Source organism: Gopherus flavomarginatus, chromosome 1 (genome assembly GCF_025201925.1).
Source record: "Gopherus flavomarginatus isolate rGopFla2 chromosome 1, rGopFla2.mat.asm, whole genome shotgun sequence".
Classification (NCBI taxonomy): Eukaryota; Metazoa; Chordata; order Testudines; family Testudinidae; genus Gopherus; species Gopherus flavomarginatus.
This window is the reverse complement of record NC_066617.1, coordinates 367,066,371-367,087,166: the sequence shown is the minus strand read 5'-3', so window position 1 is coordinate 367,087,166 and position 20,796 is coordinate 367,066,371. Positions and strand designations below refer to the sequence as shown.

Genomic DNA, 20,796 nt, shown 5'->3' with positions numbered 1-20,796 from the left:
CATGTCTGCAAAGCACCCAGCTCCTTAAGATCTTCCCAGGCAGGCAACACACCCGCTGTGTAACATCTCCCTTATTCCTTTGCCTGCTGCTGCACAGAAAGGGACAGTGTCTCTTTAAGCTTGGGGAGAGCTGCCTTGCCTGAGTGAGGGTAGGTTCTGGTTACTGTGAAGAATCCCAGGTGACATGTGAGGCTAAGGGGCGGTGCTTCACCTGGCCCCCAGGTGAGAGCGATATGGGCTATAGTTCCCTAATGTCTGTGTCTCTTCCTCCCTTGCCGTGGCTTAGGCTGTAGCAGGTTCTGCCTCTGCTGGCTTCTTTCATTCACCTGCAGTCTTGGAATGAAGCTGTTTCCTGAACAATGGTCTGCGGAGGGTGTAAGGCAGAGTGACTTCCAGGAGCAGGAAATGCCAGCGACTGTGATGCCGGTGAGTATAGCAGGCTTGTGCTAGGACTTTTCCTTTCTAGGTGTCTGGGGATGGGGCTGCGACTCTCTGATTATCCCCAGACCAGCTGCAGATTGGCAACGCTAGGGCTGGGTTCCCCACTTGAATCATGACTTGGGAAGGGGGAAGCTCTGGAGGCCCCCATTCAGCTGGGATCCCTCCCTGCTGAGATTTGAGCATATGTCTGAGACATCCCATGCACACAACTACTTTCACCTGAGCACCGAACTTTCCAGTTCTTCCTCTCCAGGTGTTGGCTGGGTTTGAACTTGTGACCTAGAGGTGATGGGCTTCCATCAGAGTTCAGAGTTGCCAAGCTGGCTGTGTGTACTTAACTCCCCTTGTTACATTTTATAGCTCCTACCTTAAGCAGGGTTCTCCTGCACCCCCTTCCCCATTAGCCCGTAGCAGGCTGCCACAGATGCCGATCTTGGTTGGTTACGCAGGTAGATTTGGAGTGATGCCTCTGTTTGCTTTATTGGAGTTACTGTGGGTCTCCGCTGGAGTGACTGAGATTGGAATCTGGCCCACCAATTGCCTTAGTTCTGGATTTCCTTGGAGGGATTTTGTGTGCGTGTTTAATCTCTGAAGCACCTTTAAGATAGTACATATTGCATCTGGTTACAAGGAATCCAAGATCAAAAGGCTTAAATCAGATAATTTATAATCTTTGGAGTGTAACTTCATAGTGGTGTTTCTTTCCTATTTTTGTGCTTCCAGCTCTGTGGTAGTTTATAATCACAATCCACCAACAGAGGAGTGTAAAAACTCCTAGACCGTAAATCCTATCCAGATCTTGCCCATCCCTTGTCTGGAACAGGATTTCCCACACTGATGTGGTGACACTGACAACTTGCCAGGTGCATAAAAGTTTAACCTAATGCAGGAAATGAAGCAGTTTGCACCTGCTTTCTCCTTTAATATGGGGGAGGAGGGAGAGACCTGTGGAGAATATAGCTCCCAGAATGCAGTGCTCTCTCTTGATCCAAGTGAGATGCACCAGATCTCTCCACCCCACTAATTTAGTCTGCCTTGCTGCATGCATGCAGGAAAAACTGTGGCTGGTGTATTTCCCATACAGCAGACCCCGTTGATACACTGTGCCCAGCACCCTGATGGCACTGAGCAGATGTGACTAATGGTTCTGGCTCCCAGAATGTCTGTGTAGGAGACTGAAATAGACAGACCTCTTTTCCTCTTCTTGCCTTTGCAGCCCTCTTGTGACTAAGCATGTGGTGCTGTGGGCTACCAGTGCAGGATCCACAGAGGCAAAGGGTGTCTACTGCTCAGAGCTGCCATCCTGTGTCTTTTGGTTCTGTGCAGCTGGGTTTGCGCGGGAGCCTGCCATGGGCGTTAGTCATGCAAAGCTGAGCTGTCTGCGAGAGCTGCAGGCTATGCTGGGGTGTGGCTGCCCTTTCAGGTTTCTGGCAATTGTTCTTGTGTTGCTGCACCACAGCAAAAACCAACAGGCCCCTTTCATCAGGCCATTTCCCCTCTTGATAAGGGGTCTGGAATGCGGAATGGCAAACCCCTGATCTCATACATGTCCCCTGTTATCATGGCTCATGGCAACGCTCTGATCTCCCACCTCCCCTCCCTGCCCACCAATAGTCTTTGGGGCGCTCTTGCATGAGGTACTGCCCATTGCAGAGGCCGGCTTGTGACTCTGTGCAGGCCTCCTGCTGAAAGGAACATGAACGATCTGGGTTTTGCTGGGCGGTACCAAGTGATGTGACCCACCCAAGGGCGGTGGCTCAGCCGGCCCTGGTGTGTTTACTGTACACAGAGATGATAGCTATGGAGTTGAAATAACTGCATAATAACTCTGTGAAACACCGAGTGCCAGCCTGGGTGTAACGAATACACCACTCGGTGGGTACCTCAAGAGCCCGTTCGGAGCCTGCTATCTGCCTTTGTTGTTAACAGGGCCAGGGCAAGAGTGCCAGTCTCCATTACCCACCTGTTCGATTTCAAAACAAACACCTTTGTGCTTTCTCTCATGCTGCCCCATGCGCCTGCAAGGCCCTCCCTGTAAGCACCCACAGAGCTACCTCACTGTCTGCCTTTGAATCTCGCCACAAAACTCTCCTGTGCCGTGAGGCCTACAAAAGAAACTGCTGGTGTCCTGAGCCCACTGCCAATGGCAGAGCAGGATGACCTCGCTGTGCTCCCCTATCGGTCTGTCTCTTCATTGCTTGTTTTCCACCACGAGCTTTTGGGGGCATGGCCCATTATTTTGTTCTGTGTCTGTATAGCGCCTAGCGCAATGGAGTTCCTGCTCCTTGACTAAGAACATAAGAACAGCTGCACAGTTTCAGGCCAATGGTCCATCTCACCTAGTATCTTGTCTCTGATAGTGACCCGTGCCAGGCTAGGGCTCCTAGGCACTAAGATAATAAATGTAAGGTGTTCAGAGAGATCACAGCCCTTTTCCCCTTTATGAATTTCCCCCTGATGCCATACTTTTCAGAGTCTCTCTCCATGTCTGGAAGGCAGGCAGGTGCAGCCTGTTGGGCCACCTACTAGAGTTCTGCTGGAAAGAGGTTCTCCCTACTTAAGCAATAGCATATCAGAACTGAGGGATCGCTTTGTATACAATAATACACATATGCTCAACACGCCTGACTGCTGGAGCTAGGAAGAGATGCACTGTTCCATGTCTAGACACTTGTACGGTCGCCACAGTATCTGAGCACCTCATGTATATTAATGAGTTAGTCTTCACCAGGGCCGGCTCCAGGCACCAGCATCCCAAGCAGGTGCTTGGGGCGGCAGTCTACAAGGGGCAGCAGTCCCTGTGTTTTTGCCCCCAAGCAGCGGCTGAATTGCCGCTTAATGGCAGGGGCAGTCCGTGTACCGTTAGGGCGGCACCCATGTTTCCGCGGCAGTGGCAATTTGGCGGCAGCTTCTATGTTCAGCTGTCCGCAGCGGCGCAGCTTCTGTCTTCCGGCTGAAGACAGAAGCTGCCACCGAACTGCCGCCACGGCGGAAACGTGCGTGCTGCCCTAACGACGCACGGACTGCCCCCGCCATCTGGCAGCAATTTGGCGCGCTGCTCGGGGCAGCAAAAACAGTAGAGCCGGCCCTGGTCTTCACAACACTCCTCTCAGGGGGAGTCATTGTCACCCTCCTTTTACAGGCGGGGTTACTGAGGCACCGGGAGACTAAGTGATTTGGCCCAAGGTATCACTGGAAGTCTTGTGATGGAGCTGGGAATAGAACCTCGATTTACTGGGTCCCACTCCAGTTCCTTAACCCTTAGTCCATCCTTCCTCTGTTAAACTGGCCGACCCATCCTTAACACCATGGTGACAGCTAGAACAGCCTTTTCTGGTAGGGTTGGGTGTCCAGTGTCCTATGTGAAATGTGTCTGCCAGTCTGGGTCTCTGGGTGGCTTGTAGTGGACAACAGGGCTTTCACATCAGAAAATCCACTGTCCAGACGCTGGCCCTGACGGATCCCCTCTTGTTAGCACCCTCAGCAGAGGAACTGAAGTGGGGCTGTGGTCAGGGCAGCTGTTGCTCATGCAGTACCTCATGGGAACTGAAAATTCATAGGAAACGGTGTGTGAGCACAGAGACGTGGCACAGCCCTGTGGTATTTTGTCACTCGTTTTCTGCTTCCCAGCGTGCAGAGGCTGTTGTCTTCGATGTGGCCTCCAAGGCTGGTGGAAGTGACTGACAGGCAGCTGGCAACATAGACTTGAGCAACAGGCCGTGCCACTTTGGGGAATGTTGCTTTGCTGCTGTTACCCAACTGTTTTACTTCCGAGGGAGCAGGGGTGGGGGTGAAGCTGAAAATACCCATTAGAAGAGAAGCGTGGGGAGATGGTAAGAATTGTGCCAGGATTTAGAGCCAGTTAAAATGACCAATTGCGTATTGCACAGGCACCCGGAGGCCCCACTCAGGATCGAGCCCCATTGTGCTGGTGGATGCTGTAGGAATGCACAGTAAGAGAGCTTGTGGTGTAAGTTAAGACAGTGCGACAAGTGGGTGTGACAGAGAACTGGGGAGGTAAGAGTGTGCTGGCAGCATGGTTTTCTACAGATCGGCTACAAGCAGATTTTGCAGGCATTGAGTCTATTTTATCCATCCATGGAGTCTCTGCAGGTTGTGCAGCCAGTGCTAAGGGGCCGAGAGAATTTCTGGCTCCTGCCCAGTTTGGCTATCAGAATCCTCCCCCTCACCCCGTCCCACCCAACACACACAGTAAATGTTGTGTCTTTCCCTAAAAACAATCTTAGTTTGAGAGAAGTGGGGTTGGAGGTAGCGTTCTCTAATAAAGTAGGGGCCTGGAAGTTAGGGTTTCTAGGTTCGGTTACTCTGCTACTGCCACTTGGTGTGACCTTTGGCTTGTCACTTCATCACTGTGTGCCTCAGTTTCCCCATTTCAAAACCAGGAGTGACAATACTGACCAGCCTATGTAGGACAAATTCATGTTTGTGCAGGACTTTCAGATCTTCTGAGTGAGGCTGTAAGTGCAGAACAGGGCTTCATTTCTGGCGGTTCCGAGCCCCGGCCCCTCTGGGCCTGGCGGTTCCGAGCCCCGGCCCCTCTGGGCCTGGCGGTTCCAAGCCCCGGCACCTCTGGATCGCTGCATCAGTTATGAATGTAAAAGAATTGCTGGAGCCCCAGCACCTAACTGCTTGATTCCAGAACCTCTTTCATTACAAATTAAGTACTGGTGCAGAGTATTCAGTTTCCATAATAATCAGCCTTGCTCCAAAACGAGCTCTGACCTCCAGTGACTCTTCTGCTTTCTGTAATTCTTCAAGGCAGAGGTGGGGTTGGAGAACGTGCTGGATTTGGGATTCTGTGACCCCTCTATGGCCGTTTTCCTTAGCAGTTGTGTTTTATGAAACAGTTTTTCCATGACCTAACCCATTGTTTTGAAAGGGAAATTTAATTCAAGACACACAATTTCCAGTGGGCTCTGACAGCACTGACTAATAATCTTCCCCTGTGGGGTAGATGATTAAATATCATTATCCCTATTTCACAGATGGGGGAAATTAAGTCACAAAGGTTAAGTGGTCTGCCCAGGGCTCCACAGCCAATCAGTGGCAGAGCTGGGATTAGAACTCGTGAGTTCCTGGCCCTGTGGCCGGTGCTCCAAACCATGCTGCCCGTGTGTGTTTCAGCCTGGTGCTTTGATTACGCTCAGTCCAGAGAAGTTTATAACTTAAGGGCCTGACCCGACTGGGTGCTGAGCCCCTTTGGGCCCCACTGGCTTCTCTAGGGTGCTGAGCATCCCCAGCACTCACTGGACTGGTCCCGGCATTCTCGATTCTACCTGCTGGCTCGGATCTGGTTTTTCCAGCTCCGTCTCTGCTGGCGACTGGCTCTTCTCAGTGTAGTGCTGTATAAAATACGTGCCCGAGCCAGTGACCTGGCTCCTGAGACCCCCCAGGAACTGCTAAGGGAGAAGCTGCTGCTGGCTCCCAAGGTCTCCAGCTTCCACCGGGAGCATCCTGGCTGCTGTTAGGGTTCAAGGAGCAGTGCTGACCTGAGTCGGGGGCTGGGGAGTGTCGAGGGCTCACCCGACTCCTACCCCGCAGTCTGATTTGGATGAAATCTTCCCCCACTCAGTCGCTGCTGCTAATTGTCCCTGAAGATTAGGGGCTCTGAAACCCACTGCTCAACAACTGATAGCTCCAGTGATACCAGCGCGGCTGGCCACCACTGCTGAGAGCCCTGGGAGTCATGCATCTGCCATGTTCTGCTCCTTCCTTCCTTCCTCCCTCTGGTGACCTATGGACTAATCAAGCCCTGTCCTGCCATTTGCTTCATCCTGCCCCTCTCGCAGGGTGCCTGCTGGCTCAGCTGCCTTCCCCCTCGGTGCCAGAGGCAGTGAGAGGTGCTAGGGAAGGTGAGATGGGTGGTGGAGTGTGAGCTTGCTAGAGTCCCATAGGCCTGGGACTGGCCCTGCTGATGCTAGAGACGGCCAGATACAGATTTTGGGGTGGAGCCAAATGTTACAACTCTGGGTCACTTGTGCCCTGCCCCCAGGCTTCCTTCCCATCCTGTGTGCCTGTGCGATAGTTATGCTCTGGGAGCAGGCAGGCTGGTGGTGCTGTGCCCCTTACATGGGGGGCCAGGGAGAGGTGATGGAGGAGCCCTCTGGGACTGCAGTGCAGGTGTGAGCTTGGGAGCTGAGCCCACTCTGCCGGGAGCCAGTGTTCAATGCTGAGATAACTGGTGCCAAGACGCTCACTTCCCCGCCCTCCCATGTGTGTCTCTGGATTCTCTAGGGCCTACTGGCCATGTTACACAGCAGCGAGGGGCTGGCAGCGCTGGCTGGAGATGGACAGCACTTCCCTGCAGCGTGCGCAAGCTGCTCCCCCTGTGCAGCCAGATACCTCTGCCAGTGCAGCGTGCTCCTTGCTTTGAGCCTCTCGTCCTACCCCGACGACATCACCGCCAGTGCACCTCCGTCCTGCCTGCATCCCCCTCTGCTGGTCCAGCCCTGAGCCCAGCTAAGGAGCAGGTGCTGATCTGTGCCGGAGTTCTGTACTGGGCGCAAACGAGAAACCTTTCCCTGGTCCCACTCCTCGCTGCCCAGTGAACTTGTGAGCTGAGGGAGCTGTAAGTGCTATGGCTTATCCCAGCGCATCAGTGGCTCTCAGCCTTCCCAGACTACCGTGCCCCTTTCAGGAGCCTGATTCGTCTTGTGTACCCCAAGCTTCACCTCACTTATAAATGACTTGTTTACAAAATCAGACCTAAGAATACAAAAATGTCCTCACACACTAGTACTGAAATGTTGCCGACTTTCTCATTTTGTTTGTATGATATTTTAGTGTGTGCTGACTTTGCTAGTGCTTTTTGTGCAGCCTGTTGTAACACTAGGCAAATGTCGAGGTGAGTTGATGTACCCCCGAGAAGATCCCTGTGTACCCCCCAGGGGTATGCGTACTCCTGGTTGAGAACCACTGCTCTACGTGGAATCCCAAGCCGCCCCTTCCTCGCCTCCTGGGTGTGTTTTCTGATGACCCAGCGGCTTACAGTTGAGTTTCCCTGTTAAACTGTTGTCTCTGTTTTCCCTGTTGAGTGCTGCTAAGAGACCAAGCCTTGTTCAGCCCAGCTGGCAGTTGCAGGCATTGCTCTGACAGATGATGTGTGAAGAGAGGCACTGGTGAAGGGAGGAGGCAGCTGCCAGTGATGAGAGCTGCTGATCTGTCTGTCCATGGCAGATGGTGCCCAGGCAGGGCTGCTCTGCCAGGGTGCTAGTCCTGGCAGCCTCTGTGCAGGGAGATGGCAAGTGCTGATGATCAGACAGTCCCTGGGTGAAAGGGAAAGTGATCCCTCCGACCCCCCCCACCCCATCCCAGCATGTTTGTTTCCTCGTATCTAGAGGAAGCAGGCTTGGAGCTGCCCTGGAGTTCTGCCAGCTGGAGAAGAGGGGGATTTATACGAGGCCTTGATCAGGATCTGGGCCTTGTGCCGGGTGCTGCGCAAACAGGTAGATACAGTCCAAGCCCTAGAGAGGAGACACCTGATGAAATGGGGCTAGGGGGCAGCGCTCAGATATCTTGCTGCATAGGTATTAACCACAGCCCAGCCGGCAAACGGGCCGATCACTTGCATGCGTCTTGGCAGCGGCCTGTCTGACTCGGGGATGGGAAGCAAGAGGAGAGGCTGGTGGGCTGCATTGAGGGGTGGGGGAGTAGAGAAATTATGAGGAGCAGACACAGGGGTGGTCCCACCAGCTGGGTGGAGGAGGTGATGGGGAGCGAGTGGCTGAGCTGTGAAGGGCCAAGGTTGAGTCGCTTGGACTCGATGCCTGAGAAGAAGAGGAGCCAGTGGAGGGTTCCAGAGAGGAGACCTGTGGCCAGTGTGACTGGCAGGGAAGATGGCCCTCACTGTGTTATGGATGGATTGGGGTGGGGAAGGTACAATGTGAGGCCTGGGCAAGAGACAGGAGGAAAAGGACAGAGCTGAGAAATGCTGTGAGGGTGAGGAGGGGGAGAGGCAGTGAGATGTGAACAGCCTGAGTGTGTGTATGGGAGGGGGGGAGCGGAGCGAGGAGTCTCTACTGACTCATGGGGGGCTGGCCTGGTTGCTGGAGAGGACAGTGGTCACGCTGAGGTGACGGAGAACAGGGACTGTAGAGAGGCCTTGGGAGGAAAGGTTGAGGACTGAGTTTTGGCCACATTGACCAAGCTGATGGTGACACAGGCTGAGATGCAGAGTTGGGCCGAGGGAGACAGGTGGATCAGAGTCATTAAAAATAGGAGAGCCCTCCGGCATCAACATGTGGCCCATCTCCTCAAGGGCCTGCACGGTGGCTTGTTCCTTCCAGATCTCTCCACAGGGCTCTGTCCCAAGCCATGGGGACTCCCTGAATGGCCTAGATATGTGGGACAGCTTCCACCATTTCTCTGTGAGGTGAGGCTGCTGGTATGGGTCATCCAGGAGAGCTGCTTGGGGGAAGGTTGCTCAGAACTTGCTTGTGGGCTGACGGACCCGCCCTCCCTCCTGGAGGCATGCGAGCGTGCATGCTGGCACCCCGGCTGAATGGGATTTGTCTCATCTCTGACTCCTTTACCTCTTCTCCTCCCACTGTAGGGAAGTCCAATCCAGCTGAACAGTGTCACCCTGGAGTCTGAACACCCGCAGTCCGTGAGCCAGCCCCAAGCTGCCTTCCAGATCGAGCCCGTGACCCCGGACCCTGCCCTCAGCCAGTCCAGGGAGACATGGGGTGGGAAGTATGAGTTCCTGCTCTCCTGCATTGGGTATTGCGTGGGGCTGGGCAACGTCTGGCGCTTCCCCTATCTCTGCTACCGCAATGGAGGAGGTGAGTCCATGCAGGCCTCTTTGCTGCTATCTGTCTCATAACGCTGGACTGAAGCAGATGAGAATAGGTAACTGATCCCTTCAGTGGGAGGCAGCTGCCTTCGGGTCACGTAATCACACCCCTCTTACTCTGAAACTAATGCCTGGATCCACCAGGCGGTAGGAAGCTGGTGATGAGCAGAGACAGAATATCTGCCGAGTCCCGGACAAAAGGAGTGCTGCTCCCAAGGGATGGTGCTGTTTGCATGGAGCAGTGTTAGTCTAATAGCAGGGCTACTTGTGGGTGGTGGCATGGCCTAGCGGGTAGGGAATCTAACTGAGTCAGGATACCTGGGTTCTGTTCCCACTGCTGCTCCTCACAGGTGCTCAGCGGTTATCGTGTCTCCCCTCAGTCTTCTCTTTTCCAGACTAAACAAACCAATTTTTTTCAATCTTCCCCCATAGGTCGTGTTTTCTAGACTTCTAATCTTTATTTCTCTTCTTTGGCCTTTCTCCATTTTGTCCACATCTTTCCTGAAATGTGGCACCTACAACTGGACACAATACTGTAGCTGAGGCCTAATCAGTGCGGAGTAGAGAGGAAGAATTACTTCCCGTGTCTTGCGTACAACACTCTCGCTAATGCATCCCAGAATGATGTTTGCTTTTTTTGCAACAGTGTTACAATTTTGACTCATATTTAGTTTGTGATTCACTGTGACCCCCAGATCCCTTTCCGCAGTTCTCCTTCCTAGGCAGTCATTTCCCATTTTGTACGTGTGCAACTGATGGGTTTTTCCTAAGTGGAGCACTTTGCATTCGTCCTTATTGAACTTCATCCTATTTATGTCAGACCATTTCTCCAGTTTGTCCAGATCATTTTGAATTTTAATCCTATCCCCCAAAGCACTTGCAACACCTCCCCGCTTGGTATTGTCCACAAACTTTATAAGTATCCTCTCTATGCCATTATCTAAATCATTGATGAAGATATTGAACAGAACCAGACCCAGAACTGAGCCCTGCGGGACCCCACTCGATATTCTCTTCCAGCTTGACTGTGAACCACTGATAACTACTCTCTGGAAACGGTTTTTCAACCAGTTATGCACTCACGTTGTGGTAGCTCCATCTAGGTATTTCTCTAGTTTGTTTATGAAGAGGTCAGTATCAAAAGCGCTGATTATATTTTCTTGGTCCTGGGCGGGCCGTAAAGGAAAGAGTCTGGCTTGTCTGCAGGCAGACGATTCATAAGTTTTCAGAAAGAGATGTTTTGGGGACTTGGTAACTAACTTTATGAACTGAGGCAATCTCTTCCCGGCCCTAAATAGAACCCCAGGTCTGGAGAGTCATGCCTGGCGGCTTTGGAATGAAAGGTTAGCACACACCAGTCAAGGCTGCTGGGCTCAACTCTGGCTCTTGAATGAGCAGATCTGTGCAAGAGCAACACATCTGAGGTACTGCAAGACACCTGCCCCAGAGATGTTACCCCAGGGCAGCCCAGTCGAGCTGCAATCTTTCAGCTATTTCCAAGCAGTGGGATTTTTGCTTCGTGGGGGACACAGTTAATTTGTTCTTGCTATTAGCCATGCCCTTAGGGAGCCCCTAGTGACTGCTAAAGAAGGGAGGTTCTGGTGATTACCTCATGGTGAAAGATTCCGTGCAGAGCAGGGCTAATCCCCTCTGCAATGCACACAGTAGAGAGGGGAAACCAGTGCTGGCTGGTTGGTATGGGAGGAGCTTGGAATTGGGTCTCCTAACTAGATGGGGTCTGATCGAGCTTTCCTTGTGCAGCGGGGAGCTGCAGGTTTCGGCTAGCCGAGCAGCTCCTGATTGAGCGCTTGCCTACTGAAATGATCTAGAGAGTACGTTGTTCAGAATGGACAGACCCACTGCAAAGAGAGAGAACAAAGTGGGTGAGGGGATCTCTCTGATTGGACCAACTTCTGTTGGTGAGCGAGAGCAGCTTTTGAGCTTACACAGAACTCTTCCCTGTGGCTCTGGAAAGCTGGTCTCTCTCACCAGCCGAAGTCCGTCCAATAAAAATATTCCCTCCCCCACCTAGTCTCTCATGACCTGGGACCAGCACGGCTACAGCAACGCTGCAGCCAGGCCTTCTGTTCAGATACTCTGCATGCAGCCGTGGGCTGTGATCTGCTGCAGCCTTAAAAGCTAGGCAGGGTCAGTCCTGGGCACTGCTTGGCTGGGGCAGGGTCAGTCCTGGGCACTGCTTGGTTGGGGCGATCTCCAAAGGAACCTCAGGGTACCTCTGGGACAGCATGGTGTCTGGCGGAGGAGAGGGGTGCCAGGCTGCTGGAGGTGCCTGCTCCCTTGTCTCTCTCTGCAGGAGGAGGGAGGGAGTTAACCCTCGTGTGCCCCAGCCAGTTCCAGTGGCCCTATATTTCCCCACGCCCCCAGGTATGGTGGGCCTTGAGTGCAGGCACAGAGTCACAGTGGGGTGACAGGGAGGAAGCTGGAGGTGGGGGAGGAGGGGACAGGGAGCCAGGGGAGGAGTCTGGCCAGAGCAAGAGAAGGAAGGAGATTTCCACACCAGCATGAGCAGAGGAGGACCAGTGAGAGTCAGGGAGACAGGAGAGAGGAGCGCCAGAGATCTAAGAAAGGGGGTTAGCAGTAAGAGTGGAGAGGCTCACGGCTCCGATCCCCGCCGGTGCTCTCTTGCAGGGCAAGAGGAAGACCCTAGTGCGGAAGACACTGTGACTTTAACCACCACTGTGCAGATCGGAAACATGTGACCCTCCATGCTGCTAGTGCTCTCCCCGGAGCCGTGTTCTGTGTAGACTTTTAATCACACCTCTCGGGGCGGCAGCTGAGTGTCCCTCGCGGCAGCGTTAATGTCCCGTTCTGAGACTGAAGGGACCATTGGGGCCGTCTAGTCTGGCCTCCTGCGGCAGGTCTAGGTATACTTGGCCCTGCTTCAGCGCAGGGGCTGCACTAGGCCAGCGGGTCTCAAACTTCATTGCCCCGCGACCCCCCTCTGACAGCACTGCGTGACCCCAGGGGGGCAGGGCCCAAACCCTGCAGCCCTGGGCAGGGATGGAGCTCAGGCTTCAACTTGAGTTCCGGGTCCCAGCAAGTCTAATGCTGGCCCTGGAAACCCCATTAAAACGGGGTCCTGACCCATAGTTTGAGACTGCTGCACTAGGCGACCGCTCACGGGCCGTTTCTATGGTTCTGTGACAGGCGGTAGCACAAAGCACCTGTGTCAACCCTTCCTCTTGCAAGCAGAGCCACTCGTGTCTCAAGTCTGGGGTCCGCTTGCAAAGTCATGGGGGACGGGGTGCTCTATCAGGAGGAGATCAAAACTGCTCCTGGGGGGGGATTCCGCATCACAGCAAGCCCGCAGAAAATCCCCCCGCCCCCCGGCAGATTTCCTGCGTTTCCCTGCTGCAAATGGAAGGGAATGGCAGGGAAGCTGCGTGGGTGGAGGGACGAGGGCGACCGTGGGTGCAGTTTGGGGGGGGGGATTTCTCCCTCCAAAAAGAGGCGAGGCATAGGGGCGCACACAGTGTTACTTGCCACTTCCCCCCCCCGCCCCCTTGGCCCAGCTGAAGGAGGCTGTGTCTGAACGCCGCCTCCTGGGTCTAGTGCCGGTCCCCTCCCCTTCCGTGTGCTGGGAGCCTTCCTGGTTTCTGTGAAGCAACGAGTGCCAGCAGTGGGGCTGGGTAAAAGGGGGCGGGGGAAATGAAGGAAGGGGGTGGAATAGGGCACGGGGTGGGGGAGATGGAGAAGAAAAGGGGTTGGGGAATCGCGGGGGAAATTGGGAGCCCGGCATGTGGTGTTCCCTCAGCAGCAGCTGGGGCTCCTCTGCTAAGCAGGCCCATCGAACTCTCCCCCTGACAAGCCCCACCCCCGTACACCTGGTCCCCTCCAAGCCCCCCCGGACCCCCACCCCACTGACCCCCAACCAGCTACACTTGGACCCCCACCCCATCAAGTCCCAATCCTTTAGCACCCGAACCAGACCCCTCCTCCTGAGCCCCAGCCACCTTCACCGGGATCCCCTGCAGTGTCCCATTGACCCCGCACCTGGAACCCCTCAGTGAGCCCCTGTGCATTCAGATCCCCCACTGAGCTGACCACACCCAGATTGCCCCACACAGAAACCTCTCACCCCACACCTGGATCCCCCCACACTGAGCCCAGGGGTGGCTCCAGGCACCAGCACGCCAAGCGTGTGCCTGGAGCGGCAAGCCACTGGGGGGGGCTCTGCCCGTCGCCGCGAGGGCGGCAGGCAGGCTGCCTTTGGCGGCTTGCCTGACGAGGGTGCGCTGGTCCTGCGGCTTTGGCGCCTGCGGGAGGTCCTCTGAAGCTGCGGGACCAGCAGACCCTCTGCAGGCATGCCTCTGAAGGCTGACTGCCTGCCGTGTTTGGGGCGCAAAATGCCTAGAGCCACCCCTGACTGAACGCCTCCACACTGGGATCCTGCTGGGCTGAGCCTGCTCATCCACACCTGGTGCACCTGGCACAGAGGGGCAGAGCCCTGGGGAGTTTCTGGGGCAGGCCCAGCCCTTGTGCTGTGTCAGGGTCAGGTGCAGCCTCATGACCGAGTCCCTGTACCGGGGCAGGTGGGGGCTTCAGGATGATCTCCCACCTCAATGCGGCCAGTGGCCGGTGCTCCCGCTGCCATGCCAGAGCCTCCACATTTATTTATTGGCAGACAAAATTTGCAGAATTTTAAAACGTGCGCAGAAATTTTAAATTTTTTGAGTGCAGAATTCCCTCAGGAGAGAAAAACAAACTTTTTTCACTGACAGCTCCCTGGCGTTTATACACAACCCTAACCAGCCAGTTTGTGCATGCAACACAAGGGGAAATACTTTGACTGCATCTGTACTTTAACCTGCTATGCTAACAAGTGTGCGTTCACCACAAGATGTCTCTCCAGGCTCTCTGAAGGCACCGGTATGTAGCCTCTTCCAGAAGATGACCCGTTTGGAGCATTAGTGCTGGCGCTGGTTTCGTAAACGAGCTCTCTGCATTTGGGCTCTGGAGGATCGTATTGAACTGGGGAGCTTGTGCTGGTGATGGGCTTGTGTTAGGAAATCATAAGAGTGACTGGACCTTTTTCCTACGTGGCTCTCCGGAGTGTCAGGTCAATGAATGACAGTACCCGTGATGGGATAGCATTGCCTTTTCTTTGGCTGGCTGGAATGGACCATCATGGGTGGGAATTGAGTGGACAAGCACAGGAAAGCTCTGTGTGTTCATGGGAACTGCTGCCTTCTCCTGGATGGAGTATGCCAGATCTGTTTGTACATAGCAATATGTGTGTATCCAACATCTGAATTAGTGGGACTACTGTTAGAGGCCTGGGTTAGCTCACCTGAGGGTCTGGGTCTTTCGGGGGAGTCTAAGTTTGTGGTTTCTGTTCCCTAAAGCACCTGGAGTGATTTAGCTGATGCCCATCAGTGTCTGTGCGCTTGTAGCCCAAGGGCAGACTTTAAAGATAACGTCAGAGGAGCCTATAGTTGGGTTAACTCTTTCAATTCCAGATACAATTGATTTGACTTAATGTGGCAAAGTGGGAATGTTCTTAATGTGTTCTTTGAATACTGGGTGAGGAGTATTGACCTGGGAAGGGTGCAGGGGGTTTTTGCTGGTACGGTCTGCATTGGGGATGGGAGACTTGCCTTGGGGGAGGATACCTGAGCACATAACATGGGAACCAGGAGGGGGATTGGAGCCAGGCAACACCTCTGCCGGGGAAACTGGACAAAGGCTGGGGGAGGGACGGGGAAGGGTGAGTGAGATGGCTGGAGGGAGTTTCAGTTTGGAAAAGACGGTTACTTACCTTGTAACTGTTGTTCTTCGAGATGTGTTGCTCATATCCATTCCAGTTAGGTGTGCGCGCGCCGCGTGCACGTTCGTCGGAGATTTTTACCCTAGCAACACTCGGTGGGCTGGCTGGGCACCCCCTGGAGTGGCGCCGCTATGGTGCTGGATATATACCCCTGCCGGCCCACCCGCTCCTCAGTTCCTTCTTGCCGGCTACTCCGACAGTGGGGAAGGAGGGCGGGTGTGGAATGGATGTGAGCAACACATCTCGAAGAACAACAGTTACAAGGTAAGTAACCATCTTTTCTTCTTCGAGTGCTTGCTCATATCCATTCCAGTTAGGTGATTCCCAAGCCTTACCTAGGCGGTGGGCTCGGAGTGAGACGTTGCGGAATGTAAGATCGCTGAGCCAAAGGCGGCATCATCTCTAGACTGCTCGACCAGTGCATAGTGGGATGCGAAAGTGTAGACTGAAGACCAGGTAGCAGCGCGACATATTTCCTGGATAGGAACCTGGGCCAGGAAAGTGGTGGACGAGGCATGAGCTCGAGTAGAGTGGGCAGTGAGACGGCCGATCAGGACGTGGGCCAACTCATAGCACGTCCGGATACAGGACATCACCCATGATGATAGCCTCTGGGAAGAAATAGGCATGCCTTTCATATGCTCCACGACTGCTATAAATAGCTGAGGCGAGCGTCTGAACGGTTTGGTTCTCTGAATGTAAAAGGCAAGAGCCCGGCGGACATCCAGGGTATGCAGCTGTTGTTCCCGGCGTGATGCATGCGGCTTCGGGAAGAAGACCGGTAGAAAAATGTCTTGATTGATGTGGAAGGCGGAGACCACCTTGGGGAAGAAAGCCGGGTGTGGTCGCAGCTGTACCTTGTCCTTGTGGAAGATCGTGTATGGGGGGGTCCACCATCAGGGCACGAAGCTCCGATACTCGTCTGGCCGATGTTATAGCAACTAGGAAGACCGTCTTCCAGGACAGGTACAGCAGCGAACAAGTGGCTAACGGCTCAAAGGGAGGGGCCATAAGCCTAGCCAGAACAAGGTTGAGATCCCAGGTAGGAGAGGGGTGCTTAACCAGAGGATAGAGTCGCTCCAAGCCCTTAAGGAACCTGGAAACTACTGGGTGGGAGAAGATCGAACTGCGGGATTCCCCAGGATGGAAGGTGGAAATCGCGGCTAGATGCATCCTTATCGAAGAAAGTGCCAGGCCCTGCTCCTTGAGGTACCATAAGTAGTCTAAGATAATGGGAACCGATACACCTGCAGGAGCAAGGTTACGCTGGGCGCACCAATGGGAGAAGCGCTTCCATTTGGCGAGATATGTCGCATGCGTGGAAGGCTTCCTGCTTCCCAGGAGGACCTGTTGCACCGGGGTGGAACAGCGCAACTCAAATTGGTTTAGCCAGACAGCAGCCATGCTGTCAGGTGGAGGGACTGCAGGTTTGGGTGGTGAAGTCTGCCGAAGTCCTGCGTTATCAGGTCCGGGTAGAGCGGCAGAGATATCGGGTTCACCCGAGAGAGGTCGAGCAGCATGGTGTACCAGTGCTGCCTCGGCCACGCCGGAGCGATCAGGATTAGCCTGTCTCTGTCTCTGCGGAGCTTGAGCAGGACTCTGTGAACGAGGGGAAAGGGCGGAAAAGCATAAAGTAGACGACCTCCCCAGTGGATCAGGAAAGCGTCCGAGAGGGAGCCTGGGGAGCGACCCTGCAGGGAGCAGAACACCTGGCATTTCCTGTTCTCCCTGGAGGCAAAGAGGTCTATCTGGGGAAAGCCCCACTTCCGGAATACTGAAAGGAGGACGTCCGGGCGGATGGACCATTCGTGGGACAGGAAGGATCTGCTCAGGTGATCCGCGAGAGAGTTCCGGACTCCCGGGAGAAAGGAGGCTATCAATTCTATCGAGTGGGCTATACAGAAGTCCCACAGTCGCATCGCCTCTAGACAGAGAGGGGAAGACCGTGTCCCTCCTTGCTTGTTTATGTAATACATGGCCGTTGTGTTGTCTGTAAAGACTGCAACACAACGGCCTTGTAGGTGCTGTTGGAAGGTCTGACACGCCAGTCGGACCACTCTCAGCTCTCGGACATTGATGTGAAGCCCCAGCTCCTGAGAGGACCAAAGGCCTTGAGTACGAAGGTGCCCTAAGTGAGCACCCCAGCCGAGAGAGGAAGCATCTGTTGTCAGAGACACCGAGGGCTGTGCTGGGTGGAACGGACGACCGGCACACACCAGGGAGGGCGTCAGCCACCGGTTGAGGGAGCCCAGAACGCTTGGTGGAACCGTAATTACCATGTCTATAGCATCTCTGCGAGGACTATAGGCTGAGGCGAGCCAAGTCTGAAGAGGACGCATGCGCAGTCTTGCGTGCCTCGTCACGAAAGTGCACGCAGCCATGTGCCCCAGGAGGACGAGACAGGCGTGGACAGAGGTTGTTAGGAAGCTTTGTAGCCTCCGTATGAGGCAGACCAAAGTCCGAAAGCGGTGTAGGCGTAGGCTGGCTGTTGCAATATTGGAGTCCAGCAAGGCCCCTATGAATTCTATCCTCTGCGTGGGAAGCAGAGTGGATTTGTCCAGGTTGATAATCAGGCCTAAATGGGTGAATAGGTCCTTGATGACGTTCACGTGGGCGGTGACCTGAGCCTCGGAGGTCCCTCGAATGAGCCAGTCGTCGAGGTATGGGAAGACATGCACTCGATGATGGCGGAGGGAGGTGGCTACTACCGCCATACATTTCATGAATACCCAAGGGGTCGAGGATAGGCCGAAGGGAAGGACTGCGAATTGATAATGTTGACTATTCACCACAAAGCGTAGGTACCTTCTGTGCGGAGGGTAGATCGCGATGTGGAAGTATGCGTCTCTCATGTCGAGAGCAGCGTACCAATCTCCGGGATCCAGGGAAGGGATGATGGTACCCAGGGACACCATGCGGAACTTGAACTTTCTCATGAATTTGTTCAGTCCTCGCAGGTCCAGGATAGGCCGGAGGCCTCCTTTCGACTTGGGAATTAGGAAATATCTGGAATAGAACCCCTTGTCCTTTAATTCCTCTGGAACCTCCTCTATAGCTCCCATGGCAAGGAGCTTGGACACCTCCTGCAGAAGGAGTTGCTCGTGAGAGGAGTCCCTGAAGAGGGATGAGGAGGGAGGGTGGGAAGGAGGGGTTGAAATAAATGGAAGACGGTAGCCATACTCCACCGTGCGGAGGACCCAGCGGTCCAAAGTCAGCTGGGACCATGCAGGGAGGAATGTGGCAAGGCGGTTGGCGAACTGAAAAGGATCCTGGGAGGCAATTGGTACGGTGCTCTCGGGCGCACCCTCAAAAATTTGGCTTCGGTCCCGCCGGTGGCTTGGTAGGACCGGAGTTGTTACCCCCCTGTGGTCCAGACTGTTGTCTGCGAGAGGTACGACCTCGCATTCTGGAGAAGTCCTGCCTTGGACGAGGTGGGGGTTGGGGCGCTGGGGCTGCGGTCGGAAAGATCGCCTCTGAGTCTGTGGCGTATGCATTCCCAGCGAACACATGATTACGCGATTGTCCTTCAGACTCTGTAGGCGAGGGTCCGTCTTCTGGGAGAAGGATAGGTCCTGTATCGTATACTGGAGTTCAGGTGGTAGCCCTGATATATGCTGCATGGCAATCCCTGATGCAACGGTTCTAGCCGCCAAGTCAGCGGCATCTAGCGAGGCTTGGAGGGAGGTCCGCGCCACTTTCTTCCCTTCCTCCAGGAGAGCTGTGAATACCCGGTGGAAGTCCTGTGGGACGAGCTCTACAAACTTCCCTACTGCCTCCCAGGTGTTATAACTGTACTGACTCAGGAGGGCTTGTTGGTTCGCCACCCTGAGTTGAAGGCCTCCCGTTGAATAGATCTTCCTACCCAGCAAATCCATGCACCTGGCCTCCCTTGATTTAGGCGCAGGGGCTTGCTGGCCGTGGCGCTCCCATTTGTTGACGGACTGGACTACCAACGAACAAGGAGGAGGGTGCACATACAGGTACTCGTACCCCTTGGATGGTACCATATATTTGCGTTCAACCCCCTTGGCTGTGGGTGGTACTGATGCCGGGGATTGCCAAATGGTATCCGCTCGCGCCTGTATTGAGCGGATGAAGGGAAGGGCAACCCTGGTTGGAGCTTCTGCTGATAATATACTGACAACCAGGTCGTCTACCTCAGGAACTTCCTCAACGGGTAAGTTAATGTTGAGGGCGACGCGCCGCAGGAGGTCCTGGTGCGACCTGAGGTCAATGGGGGGTGGACCAGATGTAGCCGTCCCCGCCACCGCTTCATCCGGTGACGAAGAGAATGAAACCCCGGGAACCAGCGGGTCTTGGAGTTCCTGGTCCTGGGGGATGTCCTGCGGATTCTGTGGATCTGGTACATGGGCTGTGGGTTCCTCCGTACCCGCTGGGGGAGGTCTGCTCACAGTGGATTCTGGTGCCCGATGTTCAGAAGGGGCGGACCAAGGTGGAACATGCGGATCACCTTGGTTCTGATGGTAGGCCCAAGGTGTCCAAAAAGGCCACTGACGAGGGCCCTGGTGATTATCTGAATCCCCATATGATGCAGATTCTGCATGAGAGGAGATCGACGGATGGCGAGATGGCCACGGAGGGGCGGAGACCGTTTGGTGAGTGTCTCTGCGTCCATTCGGACCATCTCTATGCGGTGCCGGAGGACAGTACCGAGAGTCGTGACGGTGCCAGGAGTGGGACCGGGACCTGCGACCAGCATGGTGCCAGGAGGTCGACCAGTACTTGGAATCGCCATGCCAAGATCGGCTGCGAGAGGCCCAGTGCTGTGAGTGTCTAGATCTGGATCGGTGCCGGTAGTATCTGGACGGTGACCGGGATCTCGAGCAGTACCGCGAGTACGACCGGTACCTCAATGGAGAACGGTACCGGGACTGCGAGCAGCCGTGGGATCGGGATCGACAGCAGGACCGGGAGCGCCTGCGGGACCGGGACCGGCGAAGCTCTGTGGTGCCGGGCGAAGAAGGTCTCACAGGGGCCGGCTTGCCAATAGACTGAGGGACCCGCACCGGCGGTGCCGGGAGTCGAGGCAGCTCAGGCTCCGTCATGGCGATCAAGTCTCGTGCTGCGGAGAATGTCTCCGGCGTGGATGGCACGGTAAGCTCAACCACGGCGCATGCCAGGGAGCTGGTAAGCACCGGACTCGACGGCCCTTGCGAGGCCGGAATCAACGGTGTGGAGGACGTCGGTGCCGCAGCAGATGACGGTGCCGGGCGATCTGACTTGGTTAAGCGCTCGGACTGCGGTGTGGATACAGTCGCCGAAGGAGGCTTATGCTTCTTGCTCCTAGGTGACAGCGAGCGGTGCCGGGTGGGAGCTTGGGCGGATGAAGGCTGATGTCGTGGAGTCTTCACCGATGGCGTGCGCTCCGGTGCCGAGGAGGTACTTGTTCCCGGTGCCGCTGCCGGTGCCGATGACTGGGGAGCCAAAGCCGCCTCCATCGGAGTTGCTTTAGGCGAATGTCCCACTCTTTTTTAGTCCGGGGCTTGAACGCCTTACAGATGCGGCACTTGTCTGTAAGATGAGACTCACCCAAGCACCTAAGACAGGAGTCGTGCAGGTCTCCTGTGGGCATCGGCCTATGGCAGGCCGAGCACGGTTTGAAGCCCGGTGAGCCGGGCATGGGCCCTGGTACCGGGGAAGGGGACGGGACTAATCCCCGAATCCCCCAAACTATCTACAACAACTATTACAGAACTAATGACTAACACTAACTATACTTGTGAGAAATCGAACT

The 20,796-nt window shown here is 55.0% G+C and overlaps 1 protein-coding gene across 7 annotated transcripts in view; it reads left to right on the top strand.

The window, feature by feature from the left end:
- The window catches only part of LOC127033824 (sodium-dependent proline transporter-like), a 48,682-nt gene that overhangs the window by 9,731 nt on the left and 18,155 nt on the right, over positions 1-20,796 (top strand). For 6 of the 7 annotated variants that reach the window (XM_050926430.1, XM_050924865.1, XM_050925643.1 and 3 more), the window contains 2 exons: positions 287-426; positions 9,014-9,242. In XM_050926430.1, coding sequence (XP_050782387.1) covers positions 287-426; positions 9,014-9,242 — 369 coding nt within the window. The remainder of the gene's footprint in view (positions 1-286; positions 427-9,013; positions 9,243-20,796) is intronic. The other variant, XM_050927252.1, reaches the window with a different exon arrangement.